This window comes from Oncorhynchus mykiss, chromosome 21, assembly GCF_013265735.2.
Source record: "Oncorhynchus mykiss isolate Arlee chromosome 21, USDA_OmykA_1.1, whole genome shotgun sequence".
NCBI classification, from domain to species: domain Eukaryota; kingdom Metazoa; phylum Chordata; class Actinopteri; order Salmoniformes; family Salmonidae; genus Oncorhynchus; species Oncorhynchus mykiss.
The window spans coordinates 22,938,608-22,959,646 of NC_048585.1; the positions used below are offsets into that span (position 1 = coordinate 22,938,608).

General features: G+C 45.9%; 1 protein-coding gene across 3 annotated transcripts in view; it reads right to left on the minus strand.

Annotated features, from left to right (window-relative positions):
• Positions 1-21,039, minus strand: part of LOC110500035 (transmembrane and coiled-coil domain protein 3) — a 43,868-nt gene that overhangs the window by 8,847 nt on the left and 13,982 nt on the right. The window contains exon 1 of one of the 3 annotated variants that reach the window (XM_021577147.2): positions 13,472-13,725. The exons of 1 other annotated variant lie outside the window; for it this stretch is intronic. In XM_021577147.2, the coding sequence (XP_021432822.1) occupies positions 13,472-13,531 (60 nt within the window). In that variant the 5' untranslated portion in view covers positions 13,532-13,725. Of the gene's footprint in view, positions 1-7,579; positions 7,704-13,471; positions 13,726-21,039 lie in introns of those variants that run through there. One more of the 3 variants, XM_036957321.1, reaches the window with a different exon arrangement.

Sequence of the window (21,039 nt, forward strand, 5' to 3'; positions counted from 1 at the left end):
ACGATCTAGGACATCACAGGTGCTCTGTGAGTTAAGTAGCACTGTTGTGGTACCACACCTCTGGTTCTTACACAACCTGCCCACCAGCCACCTACAGTAACCATACTTGAATCTGACACTGAGAAATCCACATAGCAGATCAGAGGGCAAGGTGAAGATGCTACCATATTGCCTACTGTAGTGTATAGCAGAACTTCCCAACTCTTTCCAATCTACATGAAGTGCTAATGGACTGCTATTGGTATAGGGGTTGTCTGTGGACTGCAGGGCCAGACAGGGTTTATACACTCCACAGTGTTGAGCGTGATATGGACTAGCCTATCCTTGGTGATTTGTAGCACAGCCTCCTCAAACACTGGAGAGGCCAGGCTCACTGCATCATTCTGTCAACCCATGGCCTTGCAAAGCACAGCCCAGAATAAATGTGTTGCAAACCTACTCAACCTGCATAACAATATATCGACCATTTAGCAGTTACGTTCAGAACACTGCTCCCTCAATCTGCTCCCAAAAAGACCTGAAATATAGGACTTCTAAATGTTTTGATGTCTATATTTTTTTCAAGCGCTGAATCATTGACGGTCCGGTGATTGTTCTGGTTGGGTGTATATATAAAATCATTGATTCCTGTCCTGTATTTATCCCCCTCTGGGCTACTAGTCTTCCTCTCCTCTGCTCCCACTTCCCACCTGTTCCAACTCCACTGTCTACTAGCCTACTGTTTGTCTGGTCATTGTTTTGAACTGTTCTGCCTGCTGTGCTGCCTCTTAGCCTGGCTAGCACTGTGAATGAAAAGAGGTCCCCAGACCGATGCTCGACATGGGCAGGAGCTCAGCGGAGCTGAGTACCAGTACTTTAAATGTTCTACTGCTTGAACTCGTGTTCCTCTTATAGAATATTAGCGAAAAAATATTGTGGAGCTCCTGCACCTAAATATAAACAGTACCAGCACACAAAATGAGTACCGGGAACCTATTTCAGTCCAAGTCAAGCAATGCCACAGACTCGCCTGATTTGATTAAATAACCGATTTTAAGGGCTGGAAATATTTAGTTGGTTGCTGGTCTGAGTGTGTGTGATGTGAAATTGAAGTGAAGTGTTTGAAGTGCAGCCAGCCAAAGCTCCAGGCTCTATGGGGGAAAGGGGAGCAGTAGGGACTGTGTACCCAGGGAGGGTAGCCTACTTTGGGGCAGACGAGCTATCAGGCCCCCTGGGGCTCCTCCGCAGAAGGTTGTGCCATTTCCACTGAGATGGATGCAACATTAAACATAAAACACACACTGCGCAAAGAAACGCGCACACACACACAGAGACAGTAGCCACACCCCCAAGCGTATATCTGCATAACATAATCCAGTTTAGTGTGAAATGGTAGTTGATGAGTCAATTTCAGCAGAACCGGGTTTTGACCAGATCTCAGACCCAACCAAACGGATTCGCTCTGCAGTCCGCAAACCAGCACACACACACACACACTTCAGGGAGAACACCCCCCCCCCCCCCCCACACACACACACACACGCGCACACACACACACACACACACTTCAGCAAGAAAAAAACCTGTGTTCTGTCAACTCAGCCCTACTCTCAGAGACAGGCGAAACAGAACACTCTCTCTCTATGAGTGTGTGTGTGTGCAGCAGTGGCAGCTTTACCTTTGGTTTTACACTCAACGAGCACTCACACACACTTACTAGTAAATCAGGTCAACCCCTGGGCTGGGCTAATATAGGGCTGGGCTCTGACAGTTAAACATACCTGGGTTACTGCTACATGCCTTGACCTGCAGTGCATACACTACACACACAATACACACTACACACACAGAGTGAATGCAGGTAACACAGGACAGCCACAGACTGTACCACATGATGGAAGAGTGTTTATGGTATTTAAGCTACACTGAGCTGCTCTCCTCTTGCCCACTCCCCTGTGTATGAGTGTAGAGAATCACCACTTGGATTTCTATATAACCAGCTCAGCACTGAAGTGACAGAGGGCTAGGACGTGTGACTGTGTGTGTCAGGGAGTCATCCCTCCTGGGAAGCAGACTTTCTTAGACAATGTTTCAGCAGAGAGAACGAGAAAGAAAACAAAAGAGAACGAGAAAGAAAACAAAGAGAACGAGAAAGAAAACAAAGAGAACGAGAAAGAAAACAAAGAGAACGAGAAAGAAAACAAAGAGAACGAGAAAGAAAACAAAGAGAACGAGAAAGAAAACAAAGAGAACGAGAAAGAAAACAAAGAGAACGAGAAAGAAAACAAAGAGAACGAGAAAGAAAACAAAGAGAACGAGAAAGAAAACATGAAAACAAAGAGAATGAGAGAGACGGTGAGAAATAGAGATCAAAGTATGACAGCCAATTTCTAAGCTAGAGATAACAAACTCCTCCAGTTTCTCTGTCTTTTTAAGTGTACAGATAAAGTCTGATGAGCCTTTAGCGGGCCTGCAGTGGAACACATCAGCCCCAGAGGTCTCATTAGCACCGACTTGGACGCATCCCGGAGAGGAGTGTGTGTGTGTCTAATTAATAATTTGGGGTGGTTTCAAACCTAATAAAGTGACCCTGCTACCAGGCCCCGAGCAAGTAGAGCACAGCCCTCAATATCTCACTGCTAAGGGCCAAGTACATTAACACACACTCTTATGGAGACGTAAAGAGGGTGGAGACGTAAAGAGGGTGGAGACGTAAAGAGGGTGGAGACGTAAAGAGGGTGGAGACGTAAGGAGGGTAGAGACGTAAAGAGGGTAGAGACGTAAAGAGGGTAGAGACGTAAAGAGGGTCCCCAAAGTCAGGCCAAGGACGAGGTCAGCACTCAGATGGAGAGAATATGTCATGTAACAGGGAGAGAGAGAGAGAGAGTGCGAGCCAGGGGAGGTGACAAAAGACAGAGATCCATCCTAGAAAAATCAATAGACTGTTAAGGGCCCAGTGTGGTCAAAAACAAGATTTTCCTGTTTTACTTTATTTTTTATTTCCTGTTAAACTATGAGGTTGGAATAATACTGTGAAAATTATGTTAATGTACTTTTCGTGTAAGAGCTGTTTGAAAAGACTGCCTGAAATTTCAGCCTGTTTTGGTGGGATGGAGTTTTGACCTGATTGATGACATCACCAAGCGGAAATTAGTTAATAGATCAATAAGGAAGAATTCCAAACCTCTCTGCCAATAAAAGCTTGTTTTCAGCTTTCCCCTCCCCACAATTTTTTTGGGGGGCAATTTGAATTGAAAACAATCACAGTAAGGTATTTAATTGTTACCCAGAAATGAGTTGATATTGAGATGAAAATGGCTGCATTGGATAACAACATATACACGCACTAATTAAAACACCGGTGGATAAATAAAGATACACAGTACACAGACATTGAACAACACACACGCACAAATCCAGGAACACACACTAATCTTGTAACACATGGGAGAGGTAAGGCTGGGAAGAAAATGTGTATGTGTGTACGTGGTGTCTGCCTGTACGTACGTATGTACGTACGTGGTGTCTGCCTGTACGTACGTACGTACGTGGTGTCTGCCTGTACGTACGTACGTACGTGGTGTCTGCCTGTACGTACGTACGTACGTGGTGTCTGCCTGTACGTACGTACGTGGTGTCTGCCTGTACGTACGTACGTGGTGTCTGCCTGTACGTACGTACGTGGTGTCTGCCTGTACGTACGTACGTGGTGTCTGCCTGTACGTACGTACGTGGTGTCTGCCTGTACGTACGTACGTGGTGTCTGCCTGTACGTACGTACGTGGTGTCTGCCTGTACGTACGTACGTGGTGTCAGCCTGTACGTACGTACGTGGTGTCAGCCTGTACGTACGTACGTACGTACGTACGTACGTACGTGGTGTCAGCCTGTACGTACGTACGTACGTGGTGTCAGCCTGTACGTACGTACGTACGTACGTACGTGGTGTCAGCCTGTACGTACGTACGTACGTGGTGTCAGCCTGTACGTACGTGGTGTCAGCCTGTACGTACGTACGTACGTGGTGTCAGCCTGTACGTACGTACGTGGTGTCAGCCTGTACGTACGTACGTGGTGTCAGCCTGTACGTACGTACGTGGTGTCAGCCTGTACGTACGTACGTGGTGTCAGTCTGTACGTACGTACGTGGTGTCAGCCTGTACGTACGTACGTACGTGGTGTCAGCCTGTACGTACGTACGTACGTACGTACGTGGTGTCAGCCTGTACGTACGTACGTACGTACGTACGTACGTACGTACGTACGTGGTGTCAGCCTGTACGTACGTGGTGTCAGCCTGTACGTACGTACGTACGTGGTGTCAGCCTGTACGTACGTACGTGGTGTCAGCCTGTACGTACGTACGTGGTGTCAGCCTGTACGTACGTACGTGGTGTCAGCCTGTACGTACGTACGTGGTGTCAGCCTGTACGTACGTACGTGGTGTCAGTCTGTACGTACGTACGTGGTGTCAGTCTGTACGTACGTACGTGGTGTCAGTCTGTACGTACGTACGTGGTGTCAGTCTGTACGTACGTACGTGGTGTCAGTCTGTACGTACGTGGTGTCAGCCTGTACGTACGTACGTGGTGTCAGCCTGTACGTACGTACGTGGTGTCAGTCTGTACGTACGTACGTGGTGTCAGTCTGTACGTACGTACGTGGTGTCAGTCTGTACGTACGTACGTGGTGTCAGTCTGTACGTACGTACGTGGTGTCAGTCTGTACGTACGTACGTGGTGTCAGTCTGTACGTACGTGGTGTCAGTCTGTACGTACGTGTGAGGCCAGGACCTCCTCATCAAAAAAGCCTGAAAAGATGTAATCCTCTCTTTTCTGTAATCTGACATTTAATCTCTTTTTTTCCCCCAGAGCCAAGATTACCCAGCAGCCACCACCCTCAACACACTCTTTTAGATGGAGAGAGAAGGATGATCACATAGAGATGGAGAGAGGTGGGTGAGGATAAAGAGAGAGAGAGAGGGGGATGGCTATAAAAAGATAAAGTAGTGAGGGATGGATAGATAGAGTAGGAGAAGAGTTGAAGAAGTGTAGCAGTGTAATCCTGTTGTAATGAGTCTTAACTACAGGGTTAAATCAGAGAGGGAACCCCGAGGCCTGGGGTTTTATACTGAGATTGTCATCAGACGCTTTAGCAGCCAACACACACAGTGCTCAATCACACTCCTCACACAGACAAGTGTGTTCACCGTCCTTTTGGAGAAAGAGAGTGGGAGTGAGAAAGTTAAAGAGAGAGACAAAGAAAGAGCGACAGGTAGTAGCAAAGCTGCATTCCACACATCACAGACCCTCCATGGCAGGCACAGGACACACACACCTCACAGACCCTCCATGGCAGGCACAGCACACACACACATCCTCCATGGCAGGCACAGGACACACACACACACACACGTGTCAGAGGTCTTAGGAAAGCAGTTTACCGACTAGGCATCCACATCCGAAAATGTGCCAGAGGAACCAATGGGCAGAAAATTGATCTAGCTTGCTCTCTTTAACACACACGCCACTCCCCTGTGTGTTACGTAATTTACACTGATCTAGTCAACTCGATCTCTGAGCCTGGCTGTGTGTGTGTATGGTACAGTAGATTTCACACTCTCACGCTAATCTAGTGGGAGTAGCTCGCTGATATGAACCAGCTGTATTCCTATGTGTGTTTGTGAATCAGTGGAGGCTGCTGAGGGGAGGACGGCTCATAATAATGTCTGGAATGGAGTGTAATGGATGGAAACCATGTGTTTGATACCATTCCATTTACTCCATTCCAGCCATTATTAGGAGCTGTCCTCCCCTCAGCAGCCTCCACTGGTGTGAATAGGCTGTGTGCACACACACACACACACACACACGTGTGCAGTCAGCAGGCTAGAGTGTTTAATGCTTTATAATATGACAGCTGGGCTGTATGGACATTAATTGAGTCAATATTATGGTCGGCAACAATTTGCATCATCACACAAGCTTCTACAGGTGGAGATTGGTTAGATAATGACTGACTAAAAAGATCCAGTCCGCTCTGAGCTGGTGGTATGATATGTTAAGACAGCTGTGTGATACAGAAAATCATTTGGATGAGTGAGTGTGTGTTAATCCGAGGCTGTGTTACTCACTATACCCGGCATCTCTGTTAGTTTGTCAGTCCACTGTAGGCTTAGCTCACTCTCAATCACTAATCCAACACACACACACACACACACACACACACACACACAGAGAGAAGGGAAGATAGAGGGCTAGGCACATTCCTAAAAAGATGTGCCAACTAGTATTCTGCCAATCTGGTCCCAGATATGTATAGCTTCAGCTAAGTCTTCTGACTATCGAGAGGAGAGGAGACAGGCCACTAGCTAGTAGCTACTTTAGTGCATTAAATCAAACCCCTGTTTGCTCTGACTAGATTCCCTCTTCATCTCTTCCTCCCACAACACGCCACTCTGCCTGAGGACTCTCTCTCCTCTCCTCTTCTCCCCTCCCCCCCAATTGCTATAACTCGGTCCTCATTCCCAGAAAGATCCTAGCCCAAAGACCATGGATAACCCATATCCTACCCACCAACTCACACAACTCAGGGCGAGTCCATGAATACTGTACACACACAGACAGAGAGAGAGAGAGAACAGTTGATGTCACAGAGACAGGATAAAGAGAGAGAGAGAGAGAACAGTTGATGTCACAGAGACAGGATAAAGAGAGAGAGAGAGAGAGAACAGTTGATGTCACAGAGACAGGATAAAGAGAGAGAGAGAGAGAGAACAGTTGATGTCACAGAGACAGGATAAAGAGAGAGAGAGACAGAGAAAGACAGAACAGTTGATGTCACAGAGACAGGATAAAGAGAGAGAGAGAGAAGCTTTAGAGCAACACCCCCAAAGTGAATAAATGCCTTTGAGCATCATTCATGCACAGAGACAGAGAGAGAGGAGAGAAGGGAAGCGAGAGGGGGGGGGGGGGGTGGGGGGGGGGGGAATGGGGAGCATAGAAAGATTTCAGCGGCAAAGCCTGTATAAGATTGGGGGGTGGGGAAGGGGTGAGACTTCTGTGGTTTCCCTGACAACAGAAGGGACCGACAGCTGCTAGGCTACCCCTCACCACAATGCCCGTTGGAGCGTCTCAGAGACTAGGGACCCATAATTCAATACATTGAGGCCTTTCCTCTCCCTCCCACCCACCCTCTCCCTCCCACCCACCCTCTCCCTCCTGCCCACCCTCTCCCTCCTGCCCACCCTCTCCCTCCTTCGCCCTTCGAGCAATTTCAGTGATTTACGGTGATTGGACACTAGTTTGAGGTATGTGTGCTCTCTAATTGAGGTGGTCAGATTGTAGACATGAATACTGTATGCATCCAGACTGAAACCGTGTCTGTATGTAGCATGATGCCCTGGGAAACAGCAGCAACATTAAATGAGAACTCAAGAGCTTGTTGCCTTGAGGCTGGCTCATTTAATCACCTATTGTAGAACTATTGGTCCTGTTTGGTTTTTTATTTGGTCTGAGCGCACACTGTTTTTTATTTGGGTTTTTTATTCTTTAAAACAACAACAACACAACACAAAGACAATACTAATGGCCGCTCTCACCGTGGTCGCTCTGGTCAGTGGGTGTGCTCGCCCCCACCCGCCCCGAGATGCCGAGCCCAAAAGTATTTTCATAGGGCGGGGAGAACCAAGCCCTGCCCGACCCCCGGGCAGGCATGGAAGCGAGCGCAGCCATCATCACCAGGGCCAGCACACACCTCTCACAGCATGAAACCAAAACACAAAACATAAATAGTCAAATGCAAAACATACAAATTCCCATCCCCACCTCAAACATTTATACTGTACATTTGTGTATAAAATTATTCCAACACTCATCAATTCCATCCTTCAGACAGCCACAGATCAACCCATCTTTCCCAGTAAATCACCATTCTACCATTTCCTCTTCTAACGCATCCCTCCATTCTCCCATGGTGTCTCATTAGGAACCTCCCCATCATTCTACCATGGTGTCTCATTAGGAACCTCCCCATCATTCTCCCATGGTGTCTCACTAGGAACCTCCCCATCATTCTCCCATGGTGTCTCATTAGGAACCTCCCCATCATTCTACCATGGTGTCTCACTAGAGACTTGAACCTCCCCATCATTCTACCATGGTGTCTCACTAGGGACTTGAACCTCCCCATCATTCTCTTATGGTGTCTCACTAGAGACTTGAACCTCCCCATCATTCTACCATGGTGTCTCACTAGAGACTTGAACCTCCCCATCATTCTACCATGGTGTCTCACTAGAGACTTGAACCTCCCCATCATTCTACCATGGTGTCTCACTAGGGACTTGAACCTCCCCATCATTCTCCCATGGTGTCTCACTAGGAACCTCCCCATCATTCTCCCATGGTGTCTCATTAGGAACCTCCCCATCATTCTACCATGGTGTCTCATTAGGAACCTCCCCATCATTCTCCCATGGTGTCTCACTAGGAACCTCCCCATCATTCTACCATGGTGTCTCATTAGGAACCTCCCCATCATTCTCCCATGGTGTCTCACTAGGAACTTCCCCATCATTCTACCATGGTGTCTCACTAGAGACTTGAACCTCCCCATCATTCTACCATGGTGTCTCACTAGGGACTTGAACCTCCCCATCATTCTCTTATGGTGTCTCACTAGAGACTTGAACCTCCCCATCATTCTACCATGGTGTCTCACTAGAGACTTGAACCTCCCCATCATTCTACCATGGTGTCTCACTAGAGACTTGAACCTCCCCATCATTCTACCATGGTGTCTCACTAGGGACTTGAACCTCCCCATCATTCTACCATGGTGTCTCACTAGGGACTTGAACCTCCCCATCATTCTACCATGGTGTCTCACTAGAGACTTGAACCTCCCCATCATTCTACCATGGTGTCTCACTAGGGACTTGAACCTCCCCATCATTCTACCATGGTGTCTCACTAGAGACTTGAACCTCCCCATCATTCTACCATGGTGTCTCACTAGAGACTTGAACCTCCCCATCATTCTACCATGGTGTCTCACTAGAGACTTGAACCTCCCCATCATTCTACCATGGTGTCTCACTAGAGACTTGAACCTCCCCATCATTCTACCATGGTGTCTCACTAGAGACTTGAACCTCCCCATCGACAACATTTCTGCTGAAATTGCCCCAAAAAGAAACATTGTACCCTAGAGCACAATGATATTTCCTATTGGCTGACTGTGTCCTTCAAATCCTCCAGCAATAGCTGGCAGGTCCAACACCACCCTGATATTATGGCATAACAACCATGCCTGGACCTGACTCCAAAAACAAGCCAGCGATGGACAGTGCCAAGAGAGATGCTCTACTAATTCTGTTTTCTGCATGGCAGAGTCTGCACCGGTCCAACTGTTAAATACCCCATATACTGAGCATTCTGTTTGTAGCGAGAATTTAATATAATAGCTTAAATTGAAAATAACAAATGAATGCATCAATTGTTGTTTTGTACTGTATATCAGTTCATAATCCCGATGCCATGGTATTGGGACATCGGAAATCTGTTCCCAACTATCGTAATTTTATACGGGATAGTTGTCAACCCTCTTGACTGCGAAACTGATACATTTCACGATTTATATTAGTTTTCATCAGCCATTTATGATATTTAATTAGTGGCATAAACTATACTGAACAAAAATATAAACGCAACATGTAAATTGTTGGTCCCATGTTTCATGAGTAGAAGTTAAAGATCCCAGAAAATTTCCATACGCACAAAATTTCGATAATATCTCTGAACTTTTGGGCACAAATTTATTTACATCCCTGTTAGTGAGCATTTCTCCTTTCTCCACAACACAATGCCACATATGTCTCAAGGGACTGTGTAATTGGTATCCTGACTGCAGGAATGTCCACCAGAGCTGTTGCCAGAGAATTGAACGTTAATTTCTCTACCATAAACTGCATCCAACGTTGTATTAGAGAAGAGATTTAATGCCTTGATATTTAATAGTTTTAGCCATCCAAACGCATATTCATTATATAAATAGATCTGTTTAACTTTCTTGATTTCCATTCTAAATTAAATGAAATGGTTTTTGCTCACATTGCTTTTTCAAGTTCTCTCCTAGAGTCGGTAGAGCCATGAATAGATACTGTGATATGACTAGAGAATTAATCAGTGTCTTTTTCCCATAGACTGACAGGTGTTTCCCTTTCCATGGTTTCAAGATCCTATCTGTTTTCTATCAAAATTGATAGTTGCAAGATCATTCAACTTTTCAGGAACGTGTATACCAAGCCCAATCAACAGCACCATCCACCCAGGTAATCGGGAGACCACATAGCAATTTAAAGTTTGTGACTTTTAGAGACCCAATCCGTAATATAGTACACTTATCATAGTTGGGTTTTAATCCAGATAAACTGGAAACATTATCCAGGTCCTCAATAAGACCATTCAGGGTTAAAGATTGTGGACTCGAGAAAAGAAAACTTGAATCATCAGCATACATTGATACCTTTGTTTCTAACCCATACATTTTTAACCCCTTACTTTTAAAAATTGGATCTGATTTTTATAATTAACTATTCAATGGCCATAGCAAACAAGTATGGTGAAAGAAGGCAACCCTGTTTTACACCCCTTAACAATACAAACCTTTGAGAAATAACCATTATTTATCATTTTACATAAAGGAGTGTTATACACATGACGTTTACCCATTTTACAAGAGATTCTCTAAAGTTGAAATAATCCAGGCACTTAGAAATACACTCAAGTCATACTTTTATTGAAGGCTTTCTCAAAATCTGCTATAAAAATGATGCCTGGTTTCCCTGCATTCTGATAGTTTTCAATTATTTCTAATGTCTGTTATCTCCAATAGATCCTCAATGCATACTTTTTTCACTTTTGGCACCATAGAAAAGGATACCAGAAAGTCATCAATCCGACTAGCTTGATATTTCCTAATTGCTGAAGACCAAGAGGCCATTAAGGCCTTTGGAATGTGCCATCAGCCACTTCTCTCTCTCCAATGCACTGGCCCTGGGGACACAGTAAATTGCATTCACAACACACTGTTTAATGGCCTGTTACTACACTGCCAAAAACAGCTCAGCAATAGACAAGTGCACAAACACGCAAACTCACACACACACTCGCTCTCTCACTCACTCGCTCACTCACTCATACACTCGCTCACACACTCACACACTCTTTTTATTCCTGTGTTGAGTTGGAATAAGACCTCAGGTAGTAAAATTCCAGTCTTTAACTGAGTGGAGCAGGCAGGGAAAAACACAGCCTTAAGAAACGTACTCTGCCCAAGGGCAGACTTCCAGGGAGTAACTTTTCTAGTTAAACAGAGGAGAAAGGACAGAAACATATTCTACCCATAAACTTCTGACATGCGGCACTAAACTTCATACATATACACACAGACACACTATGCGACAGTACACCACACACACACAGTGAAGCTGACCTTTGTGTAATCAGTACTTAAGATGGAAAGACTAGCGAGGCACTAATGAATAAATAACAGCCAACCTTAATAACACTCTCCATCAATCACACGCCTGTCTGACTGTCTGTGTCTGTCTGCTTGTCTGTGCCTGTCTGACTGTGTCTGTCTGCCTGTTTGGCAGATTAGAATTCGAGCATCTCTGTTGATGTAAAGGGTTTGAAAGTTTCATCTCTCTGAAATCCCTTTATATTCAGTGAAATGTGCCAGCTTCAGTCAGTGTGTGTTATTAAATATGAATGAGTGGGGATGGTGGCTGAGCAGAGGCAGGGGAGGAAGAGGGACACATTTTTTATATGACAGATGCCAAATGGACACACACTGACTGTCGAGTGCTGCTGGCTACAACATGTGTGTGTGTGTGTGTGTGTGTGTGTGTGTGTGTGTGTGTGTGTGTGGTCATCATCACCAGTAATAACAACAACATATGGATTTGTCTTCCATAATGTAAATGCTAGTCTGCGGATGTTAAATCTAGGCCACTTTCCTTCAAACTGCAAAACATGTCAACCATCCTGTAATGAAAATATGGGGCATGTGTAGTAGGGAGGGTGAAAAGTGTATGTTCTGTCTCTCAGCCTCTCCTCTCCCTGCTCTGTAGTCTGTTCCAGCCACGATTATGCCGTCCCAGTTGACTCACAGGCAAGCCGCCACTCTCCAGCCATGCTAATTAACGTATGGATGGCTGGCGAGAGCCCGGGAGTCCCCAAACGCTCCTGTCCACTCCAGTAGCCGTTACCGACCAAGGGTTTCCACTGTCAGATAGAATATGTGGAATATGCCAGTGCCATCCCCCTGCCGTCCCCTTGACTCACCTGCATGATCTCAATCCTTTCCCCTATGCCTACCCTCTATATGGGATATATACAGTGCCTTGCGAAAGTATTCGGCCAAGGCACTGTAGCTGAATACCAGCTAGACCCCTGAGTACATACCGTTCTTTACATGTTCACTCTTTCATCCAATCATTGAGGGGGTGGTTTGTCATATACTAGGATAAATAGCTCCATGTAGTTTTGCATAGCCTATCCCCTAAATGGGTCATGGTATGGGAATCAGCTATCCGTGTCGTTGTTTGTGCTATAAGTATAACTCGTCACTGTATCTCACCCACGACATTACAGTTAAGAATGAACACAAAACCAGGAACAAAACAACTATACCGTTGCAAACTATTTGGTGTTGGAATGACCGTATAAAGCAAAGCGTTTATGGGCCACGTCCACCACAAACATCTGGCTGCACATTCGCTCCCGACAAAACAATTGGGGTAAAGGAACCGAATGACTAAAACCTACTTCGTAAATTTGTTCAACAGCTGTTGTGTTAATACACTTGACAGAGAGGTCGCACGCAATAGCTACGTAGTTTGTGAAAAAAAAAGCTGCTGTTGCCTTCAATGAAACACCTGCCCAGCAGTACAAATCCTTGACTAACCGGGTTATACCTGGCTGTCAAAACAACAGATACAAACACTGAGTGTATAAATAACAAATTCAGTTAGACATGTGTTGGCTAGATACCAAAAAAAATCAAGCAATAAAGCAATAAAGAAATGACCACAATTTACAAACAGCCTATCTTTAATTATGGAATTATCTGAAAAGAATCCTAAACATGTCCGGTTGCAATTAACTACAGTCTCACATTGTGTAATGGATATGCTGCACATAATTTCCAAATCAAGTCGCCCCAACATTTGGGACTGCACGATGGAACGGTTCCGAACTCGACAATCAGTCACGGATAAGGTATAGCCCAATACTTTGTAAGCTACGGTTAGTTGGGAATGGGAGAATTCACATAGAGACAACTGGTTGTTACTGCCGATTTGTCCACTACAACCGCCACGAAGAAGTGATTGTACGCTACCGAATAACAAACGTGACAAATGTTGGCTAGCTCTACAGACGCAGTCAGATACGTGACACCAATGTGATCAGGAAGGCATATTTACCATTTCGCCGCAGATGTTATATCTCTCTACTTCGGATGAACTTGTATCGGCACTGGGCATAGTCCCGTACGTAGTTTGGTCCGTGAATGTGGACTTGACGTTCCACTACAAAAGCAAAGTTACAAACTGTCCATCGCGCTCACGCCGTCCAGGTCCGAGAGCTGTCTCTCACTTCTGTCACCCACCACAGTTGTCGGGTGATCAGTGTCTCCGGAGGTAATCTGCTTCCGAAGCACAGGACAGAGTGGGAAGCCACTCGACTCCTCCCACTACTAAGGGAGGGGGGTCAATTCATTGATATATTTAACCTACACAATTTATGACTTGCCCGTGTAATTAACCCGTTAGGACTCTGAATTAACCTCACAATCATGTATCTAAAATCTATATTTTTAACTGTAGCCAGAGTTGAGTTGGGTGAGAGTGTGTTGCCTATGTTGAAATAAACAACCATCTACGATGAGAAATAGGAATATGTAGTAAGTAGCCTAGAAATGGAGAGAAGGCATCAAATGTCAGTCTCCCCATACACATGTTGCTGCCCATGGGACGACCTAACATTTTACTATTGGCATGTCGAATTAATATAGCGCTAGATACAATGAAGGTCATTGTCATTTTCCACCGAATGGGAGATGTCCATTTAGCGCGGTCCTGATCACAGTGGCCGCGCCTCATGACCTCCCTGATAACTGATATCATCAAGCGTCCGCACCTGTCTGTGACTGGCACATCTTTGTTCTAGAATATTGGTTCCCGAAATAATATCCTATTGGTGAGCCAATTTGTAAATGCAGAAGTTTGTTTTACTTAGTTATAAGGAATTCTTATCACATACAAGATCCCTGTAACACCTAAAGGTTTTGCAATTGTTTAAGATGCCATTCCCTCAGGTGTTGCTCTGTTATTCAGGAACGTGTGAAGACCTGACCCTCAGAGCCTACATTCCATTAACCCTGTTGACTCATCAGTAGGAAAGATTTGTTCCTCTTTTGGTCCATTCAACAACAGAGCGATACGAACCTTGTTTCAGCAGGATGTTGTATCTATATAACGTATGTCATGCCTTATTGGAACGGTTTTATTGATGCCTTATTGGAACGGTTTTATTGATAATATATGTGGAGGGAAAAGTTTGGATTTTGCCACACACATATGGAACGGTTTTATTGATAATATATGTGGAGGGAAAAGTTTGGATTTTGCCACACACATACCTACTTGTTAACAAAATGAAGGAAGTTTCCTTTAAAATGATTCATAAATATTATCCTGCCAACCACTACATGAAGAAGTTTAAGAGTTTAAGTTTAACTCCAATTGTACCATTTGGCCACCCAGAAACGGTGTTGCATCTTTTTTGGCATTGTATTCATGAAATTCATGTAAAACTGTGGCAATACATCAGTGGATTTATAATTGAACACATTTATGAAGATTTTACACTATTGTGGAGAGGTGTACTGCTTAGATTCTACGATAGAAATAAGTTGAAACAATTTTAGGTAATTAATTGCATTATACTTTTGGCCAAATTTCATATTCAGAAATGTACATTTACAAACAAAGCACCACATTTTATTACCTTAAATTTTTTTTTTAACTATATTTTAAGACAATTAAATACTCTACTAACAAAAAAGTGGTTAGTATTGTAAGTGTAGGTCTGTCTGTCCCTTAAGGGACTTGCCTAGTGTGATGTTGTACCCCCTAGCCCCTCCCCTATCCCCGCCCCCTAGCCTAATTGTCCTTTGTATAGTCTTTATATATACTTGTGTTACCCCATGTAAAAAATAAAGACTGCCACATCTTTCCACAGAAACCTCAACATTGCCCCATGTAGGTGCTTTACTGCATGCATGTGTGCTACAGACATCGGCTTGGTAAGATAGCTGATAAAAATCGAGCATTTCTATAGTGAGTTAAGTGAGGTAGCCTTGGCCTAAGCATGTCACCCTTTGGAAGAGGTAGTGGATACCCCATCATTGTCTCCAAGGATAAAGGTCCCCATAAATAATTCAATAAGAAAATCTCTTTTGTTGTGTCATCCATTTTTAAAGACACAGTTGGCAGCCCACTGTGCTGCTGGCTAGCTGATTAGTCCAGTAGCTGTGTCGGTGACCAAGGCCCAGGAGGTTGTTGTTATTTTACTGCCCATTAACAGAACAGCGCATTTCATCCTCAGCTTATTCATATGCAGCCTCCCACCTGGTAAACCAGCTATAACAAACCTGATCAGTAAGCAAACACACACATATGCACATAGGCACATAGGCCTACATATTGGAGGTGGAAATACCAAAATCCAAGAAGGAATATGGAAGGAAACTCATTCATTGATTTGAGGCAGAGAGATGATGAGGATTGCACTGAACTGCACTCACTGTATAAAGGTGGATGTCGGTTGTGAATAACACATAGGCCTACACACGCACACACACACACGCGCACGCGCACGCACTCACGCATGCACACACACCCATAATCACACAGGAAATTAAAATGGTAGCCAAGGAGGGAATATATACAATAAAATGTCTTAATTGATTTGAGGCAGACAGATAACGGCGATCGGATTGCAGTTTCATACATTGAACGAATGTGTGAAAGTACTGCTTAAGTGTGAGTAACACACACACACACACCCTGCATTGATACCCTAGACTCCCAACGTGCCTGTGGAGTCAGATGTGTGAAGGTAAGACTGGGCTGGCAGAATGAGAGCAGCTCCTCTGGTGGCTAGTAGAAAGAGAGAGAGAGAGAGAAAGAATACTGAATGAGTCACACAGCCGTTAATCGCCATAACAACCGGGCCGGTGACAGGTAGACGTTCCGAGACTGAATGAATCACCTTGGAGGGAGAGAACATCACCTGGCACAGAGGGCACGGTGGGCACGGTGGGCACAGAGAGGGGTGGCATGAGTGCCAAGACGGGATCCGATGGAATCTGGCTCTGGAGTAATTCATTCATTAGATACGGAGTCGATTGGAGAAGGGAGAATATGTTGATACATTTGGTGGGGGTGAATCATTAATACGTTATTTACATGCTGAATATCAGAAATACTGCAGCCAGAGACCGTACAATTCCATCAGGTGAGTAGTCATCATGTCTTCTTTACCTTCTCACTCTCAACACAGGCTGAAAACAGCCCCTAGCCTGGCACCACTTAGCCCCTTCACTGTTGGCAGATCTGAAGAAACCAGGTAAACAACATGGTGATGATCTATCAAGCCCTCAAATGGGTTTATGTGAGCTTCAACCATATTGCTTCCATCTATTTCCACACTAGAAACACAAAATAGACTTCTTGAGCCGGCAGGTATCCTAGTGGCTAGTTTGAATCCCAGAGCCGACAAGGTGAATAATCTGTCTGTGTCCTTGAGCAAGGAAATGAACCCTAATTGCTCCAGGGTCGCTGTTAATAATGGCAGACCCTGGCCATGACCCCACTCTCCGAGGGTGTCCCAAGGGGGAGTTGGGATATGCAACAAAAAAAAACATTTCCAATTCACACATGCGTATAATACACACTTGTACATGAAATAGGACAAATATAAGACCCACCAAATTATTAGTAGTAGTATTATAAATAAGGTCAGAGAGATAGATGGATTTTTGGGATTGGGGACAGATCTCGCTGCTTTGCTCAGACCATTTAACTAATCCACTTCTAGTCCATTATCACCTATGGCCTGTTGATTAGTTCAAATGTGTTTGATTTATAATGAGGAATGGAATGTTCATTTGGTCTAAATTGGTGTTTGGCTGCATTGATTTGTCTTGGAGCACCATGTGTGCCCAAGACACGCAAACACGGATGCACGCACGCACACGCACGCAAACACACACATGCACGCACACCCACAGTCTGCTCATTTAACCCACTTTAACCCACTTTGAATTGAGCACTAATCAGAAGTTCACCAGCCATGAAACTCTAGTACAGCTACTACACTGGTCTCAACGGCAAAACCAAGTCAATGTTTATTCCTTGCGCCGCTCTCTCTCTCCTTCTCCCTTTCTACTGCTTTCTTAATCACACAGAAGTCTCATCCCTCTGAGGGCTGAACTACCTGCAGTGTGTTTGCTCTTTATAAATACACACACTCTCCTTTGCAGCAATATCTTATAGAAATGGTACTAGTGGTCTCGCTTGATAGTCCAGCTCCTTGGAGTTGATCATCCGATTACTCTGAAAGAAAAGATTGTCCAGGAATATTGACTTTGCATAGGGAGACAGTGGGCTATAGTTCATCTGGTGTGTCCTCGTGCGTGTGCTGTTTATCGCAAAGACTGCCATTGTTTTACTTCCCCCTGGAGTTGTGTTCGTCCTACACTTCCTGCGCCACTTCCTGTCTCTGTCCCAGACGTCACCCCAATCTGACCTCTACCTTCCCACGTGGTTCCAGAAGGGAATATTGAGGTGGAGTTATGGAATGTTGATGTAGAGATCTGGAATGTTTTGATGGGATCCTAATGAAGCCTCTATAAGGGTCATACTGGCTCATAACTGACCCCAAAGCTTCCCTCTAAACACTGGCTCATAACTGACCCCAAAGCTTCCCTCTCAACACCGGAGTGTGTGTGTGTTTGTGCGTGGGTGATTGTATGATAATCTTACGAAGAACAAGGAAATTGAAACGAACAGACGATTCCCCCTGGTAAGGCATTGGAACAGACTGCTCTGAGGAACTCTGTCCCTTCTCCTTCCTGTGTGACTCAGTGAGATGCAAGGGCCAGATTAGGTCACACACTGTCTCAGTCTCAGTCTCTCTCTCTCTCTCTCTCAGTCTCTCTCTCTCTCTCTCTCTCTCTCTCTCTCTCTCTCTCTCTCTCTCTCTCTCTCTCAATTAAATTCAAGGGCTTTATTGGCATGGGAAACGTGTTAACATTGCCAAAGCAAGTGAGGTAGATAATATATAAAGTGAATATATAAAGTGAAATAAACAAAAATCTCTCTCTCTCTCTCTCTCTCTCTCTCTCTCTCTCTCTCTCTCTCTCTCTCTCTCTCTCTCTCTCTCTCTCTCTCTCTCTCTCTCTCTCTCTCTCTCTCTCTCTCTCTCTCTCTCTCTCTCTCTCTCTCTCTCTCTCTCTCTCTCTCTCTCTCTCTCTCTCTCTCTCTCTCTCTCTCTCTCTCTCTCTCTCTCTCTCTCTCTCTCTCTCTCTCTCTCTCTCTCTCACTCACACACACACACACACACACACACACACACACACACACACACTCCCTGTTTCAGTCCTGTGTGCACCATTGTGTGTATGGAGTACATGTGAAAGACAGTGAGTGTGACAGTCTGTGTGACAGCTTCCCTAATCTCGACGCAGCAACGCGGGTACTCTGAAGAGATTCAGTATACTGAGGCAGAGTGAACAACACACACACACACACACACACACACACACACACACACACACACACACACACACACACACACACACACACACACACACACACACACACACACACACACACACACACACACACACACACACACGGTCCTTGTCTCTCAGTAATTGGGGCAGTGTGGTTGAACTGGTTTGTGATGACCTAATCCTACACCCTAGTTCTGTTCAGAAGAAAAACAACCTCATCTTGTTACGGTGAGTGAATGAGGACCCAAAAGCGAACTAACTTAAACAGAGCTTCTTTAATAACCAAACATAGGTAGGCTCAGATAGACCGGCAGATTCCGACAGGACAGGACAAGGTTACAGCAAACATGACGATAGTCTGGCTCAGGCATGAAACACAACAAACAAGAATCCGACAAAGACAGGAACAAAAACAGAGAGAGATATAGGGGACTAATCAGAGGGAAAAAGGGAACAGGTGGGAAAAGGGGTGACGAGGTAGTTAGGAGGAGACAAGGAACAGCTGGGGGAAAGAGGGGGAGAAAAGGTAACCTAATACGACCAGCAGAGGGAGACAGGGTGAAAGGAAAGGACAGAAAGACACAACATGACAATACATGACAGTACCCCCCCACTCACCGAGCGCCTCCTGGCGCACTCGAGGAGGAAACCTGGCGGCAACGGAGGAAATCCTCGATCAGCGCACGGTCCAGCACGTCCCGAGAGGGAACCCAACTCCTCTCCTCAGGACCGTACCCCTCCCAATCAACGAGGTACTGGTGACCACGGCCCCGAGGACGCATGTCCAAGATCCTGCGGACCCTGTAGATGGGTGCGCCCTCGACAAGGATGGGGGGGGGGGGGAGACGAGCGGGGGCGCGAAGAACGGGCTTAATACAGGAGACATGGAAGACCGGGTGGACGCGACGAAGGTATCGCGGAAGAAGAAGTCGAACTGCGACAGGATTAATGACCCGAGAAATACGGAACGGACCAATGAACCGCGGGGTCAACTTGCGAGAAGCCGTCTTAAGGGGAAGGTTCTGAGTGGAGAGCCAAACTCTCTGACCGCGACAATATCTAGAACTCTTAGTTCTACGCTTATTAGCAGCCCTCACAGTCTGCGTCCTATAACGGCAAAGTGCAGACCTGACCCTCTTCCAGGTGCGCTCGCAACGTTGGACAAAAGCCTGAGCGGAGGGGACGCTGGACTCGGCGAACTGAGATGAGAACAGCGGAGGCTGGTACCCGAGGCTACTCTGAAAAGGAGATAGCCCGGTCGCAGACGAAGGAAGCGAGTTGTGGGCGTATTCTGCCCAGGGGAGCTGTTCTGACCAAGACGCAGGGTTGCGAAAAGAAAGACTGCGTAAGATGCGACCAATAGTCTGATTGGCCCGTTCTGCTTGACCGTTAGACTGGGGGTGAAAGCCGGAAGAGAGACTGACGGAAGCCCCAATCAAACGGCAAAACTCCCTCCAAAATTGAGACGTGAATTGCGGACCTCTGTCCGAAACGACGTCTGACGGAAGGCCATGAATTCTGAAAACATTCTCGATGATGATTTGTGCCGTCTCTTTAGCAGAAGGAAGCTTAGCAAGGGGAATGAAATGAGCCGCCTTAGAGAACCTATCGACAACCGTAAGAATAACAGTCTTCCCCGCTGACGAAGGCAGTCCGGTGACAAAATCTAAGGCGATGTGAGACCACGGTCGAGAGGGAATGGGAAGCGGCCTGAGACGGCCGGCAGGAGGGGAGTTACCGGACTTAGTCTGCGCGCAGACCGAACAAGCAGCCACGAAACGACGCGTGTCATGCTCCCGGGTGGGCCACCAAAAACGCTGGCGAATGGAAGCAAGCGTACCCCGAACGCCAGGGTGGCCGGCTAACTTGGCAGAGTGAGCCCACTGAAGAACGGCCAGACGAGTAGGAACGGGAACGAAAAGAAGGTTCCTAGGACAAGCGCGCGGCGACGGAGTGTGAGTGAGCGCTTGCTTTACCTGCCTCTCAATTCCCCAGACAGTCAACCCGACAACACGCCCCTCAGGGAGAATCCCCTCGGGGTCAGTGGAGGCTACTGAAGAACTGAAGAGACGAGATAAAGCATCAGGCTTGGTGTTCTTAGAGCCCGGACGATAAGAAATCACGAACTCGAAACGAGCGAAAAACAGCGCCCAACGCGCCTGACGCGCATTAAGTCGTTTGGCAGAACGG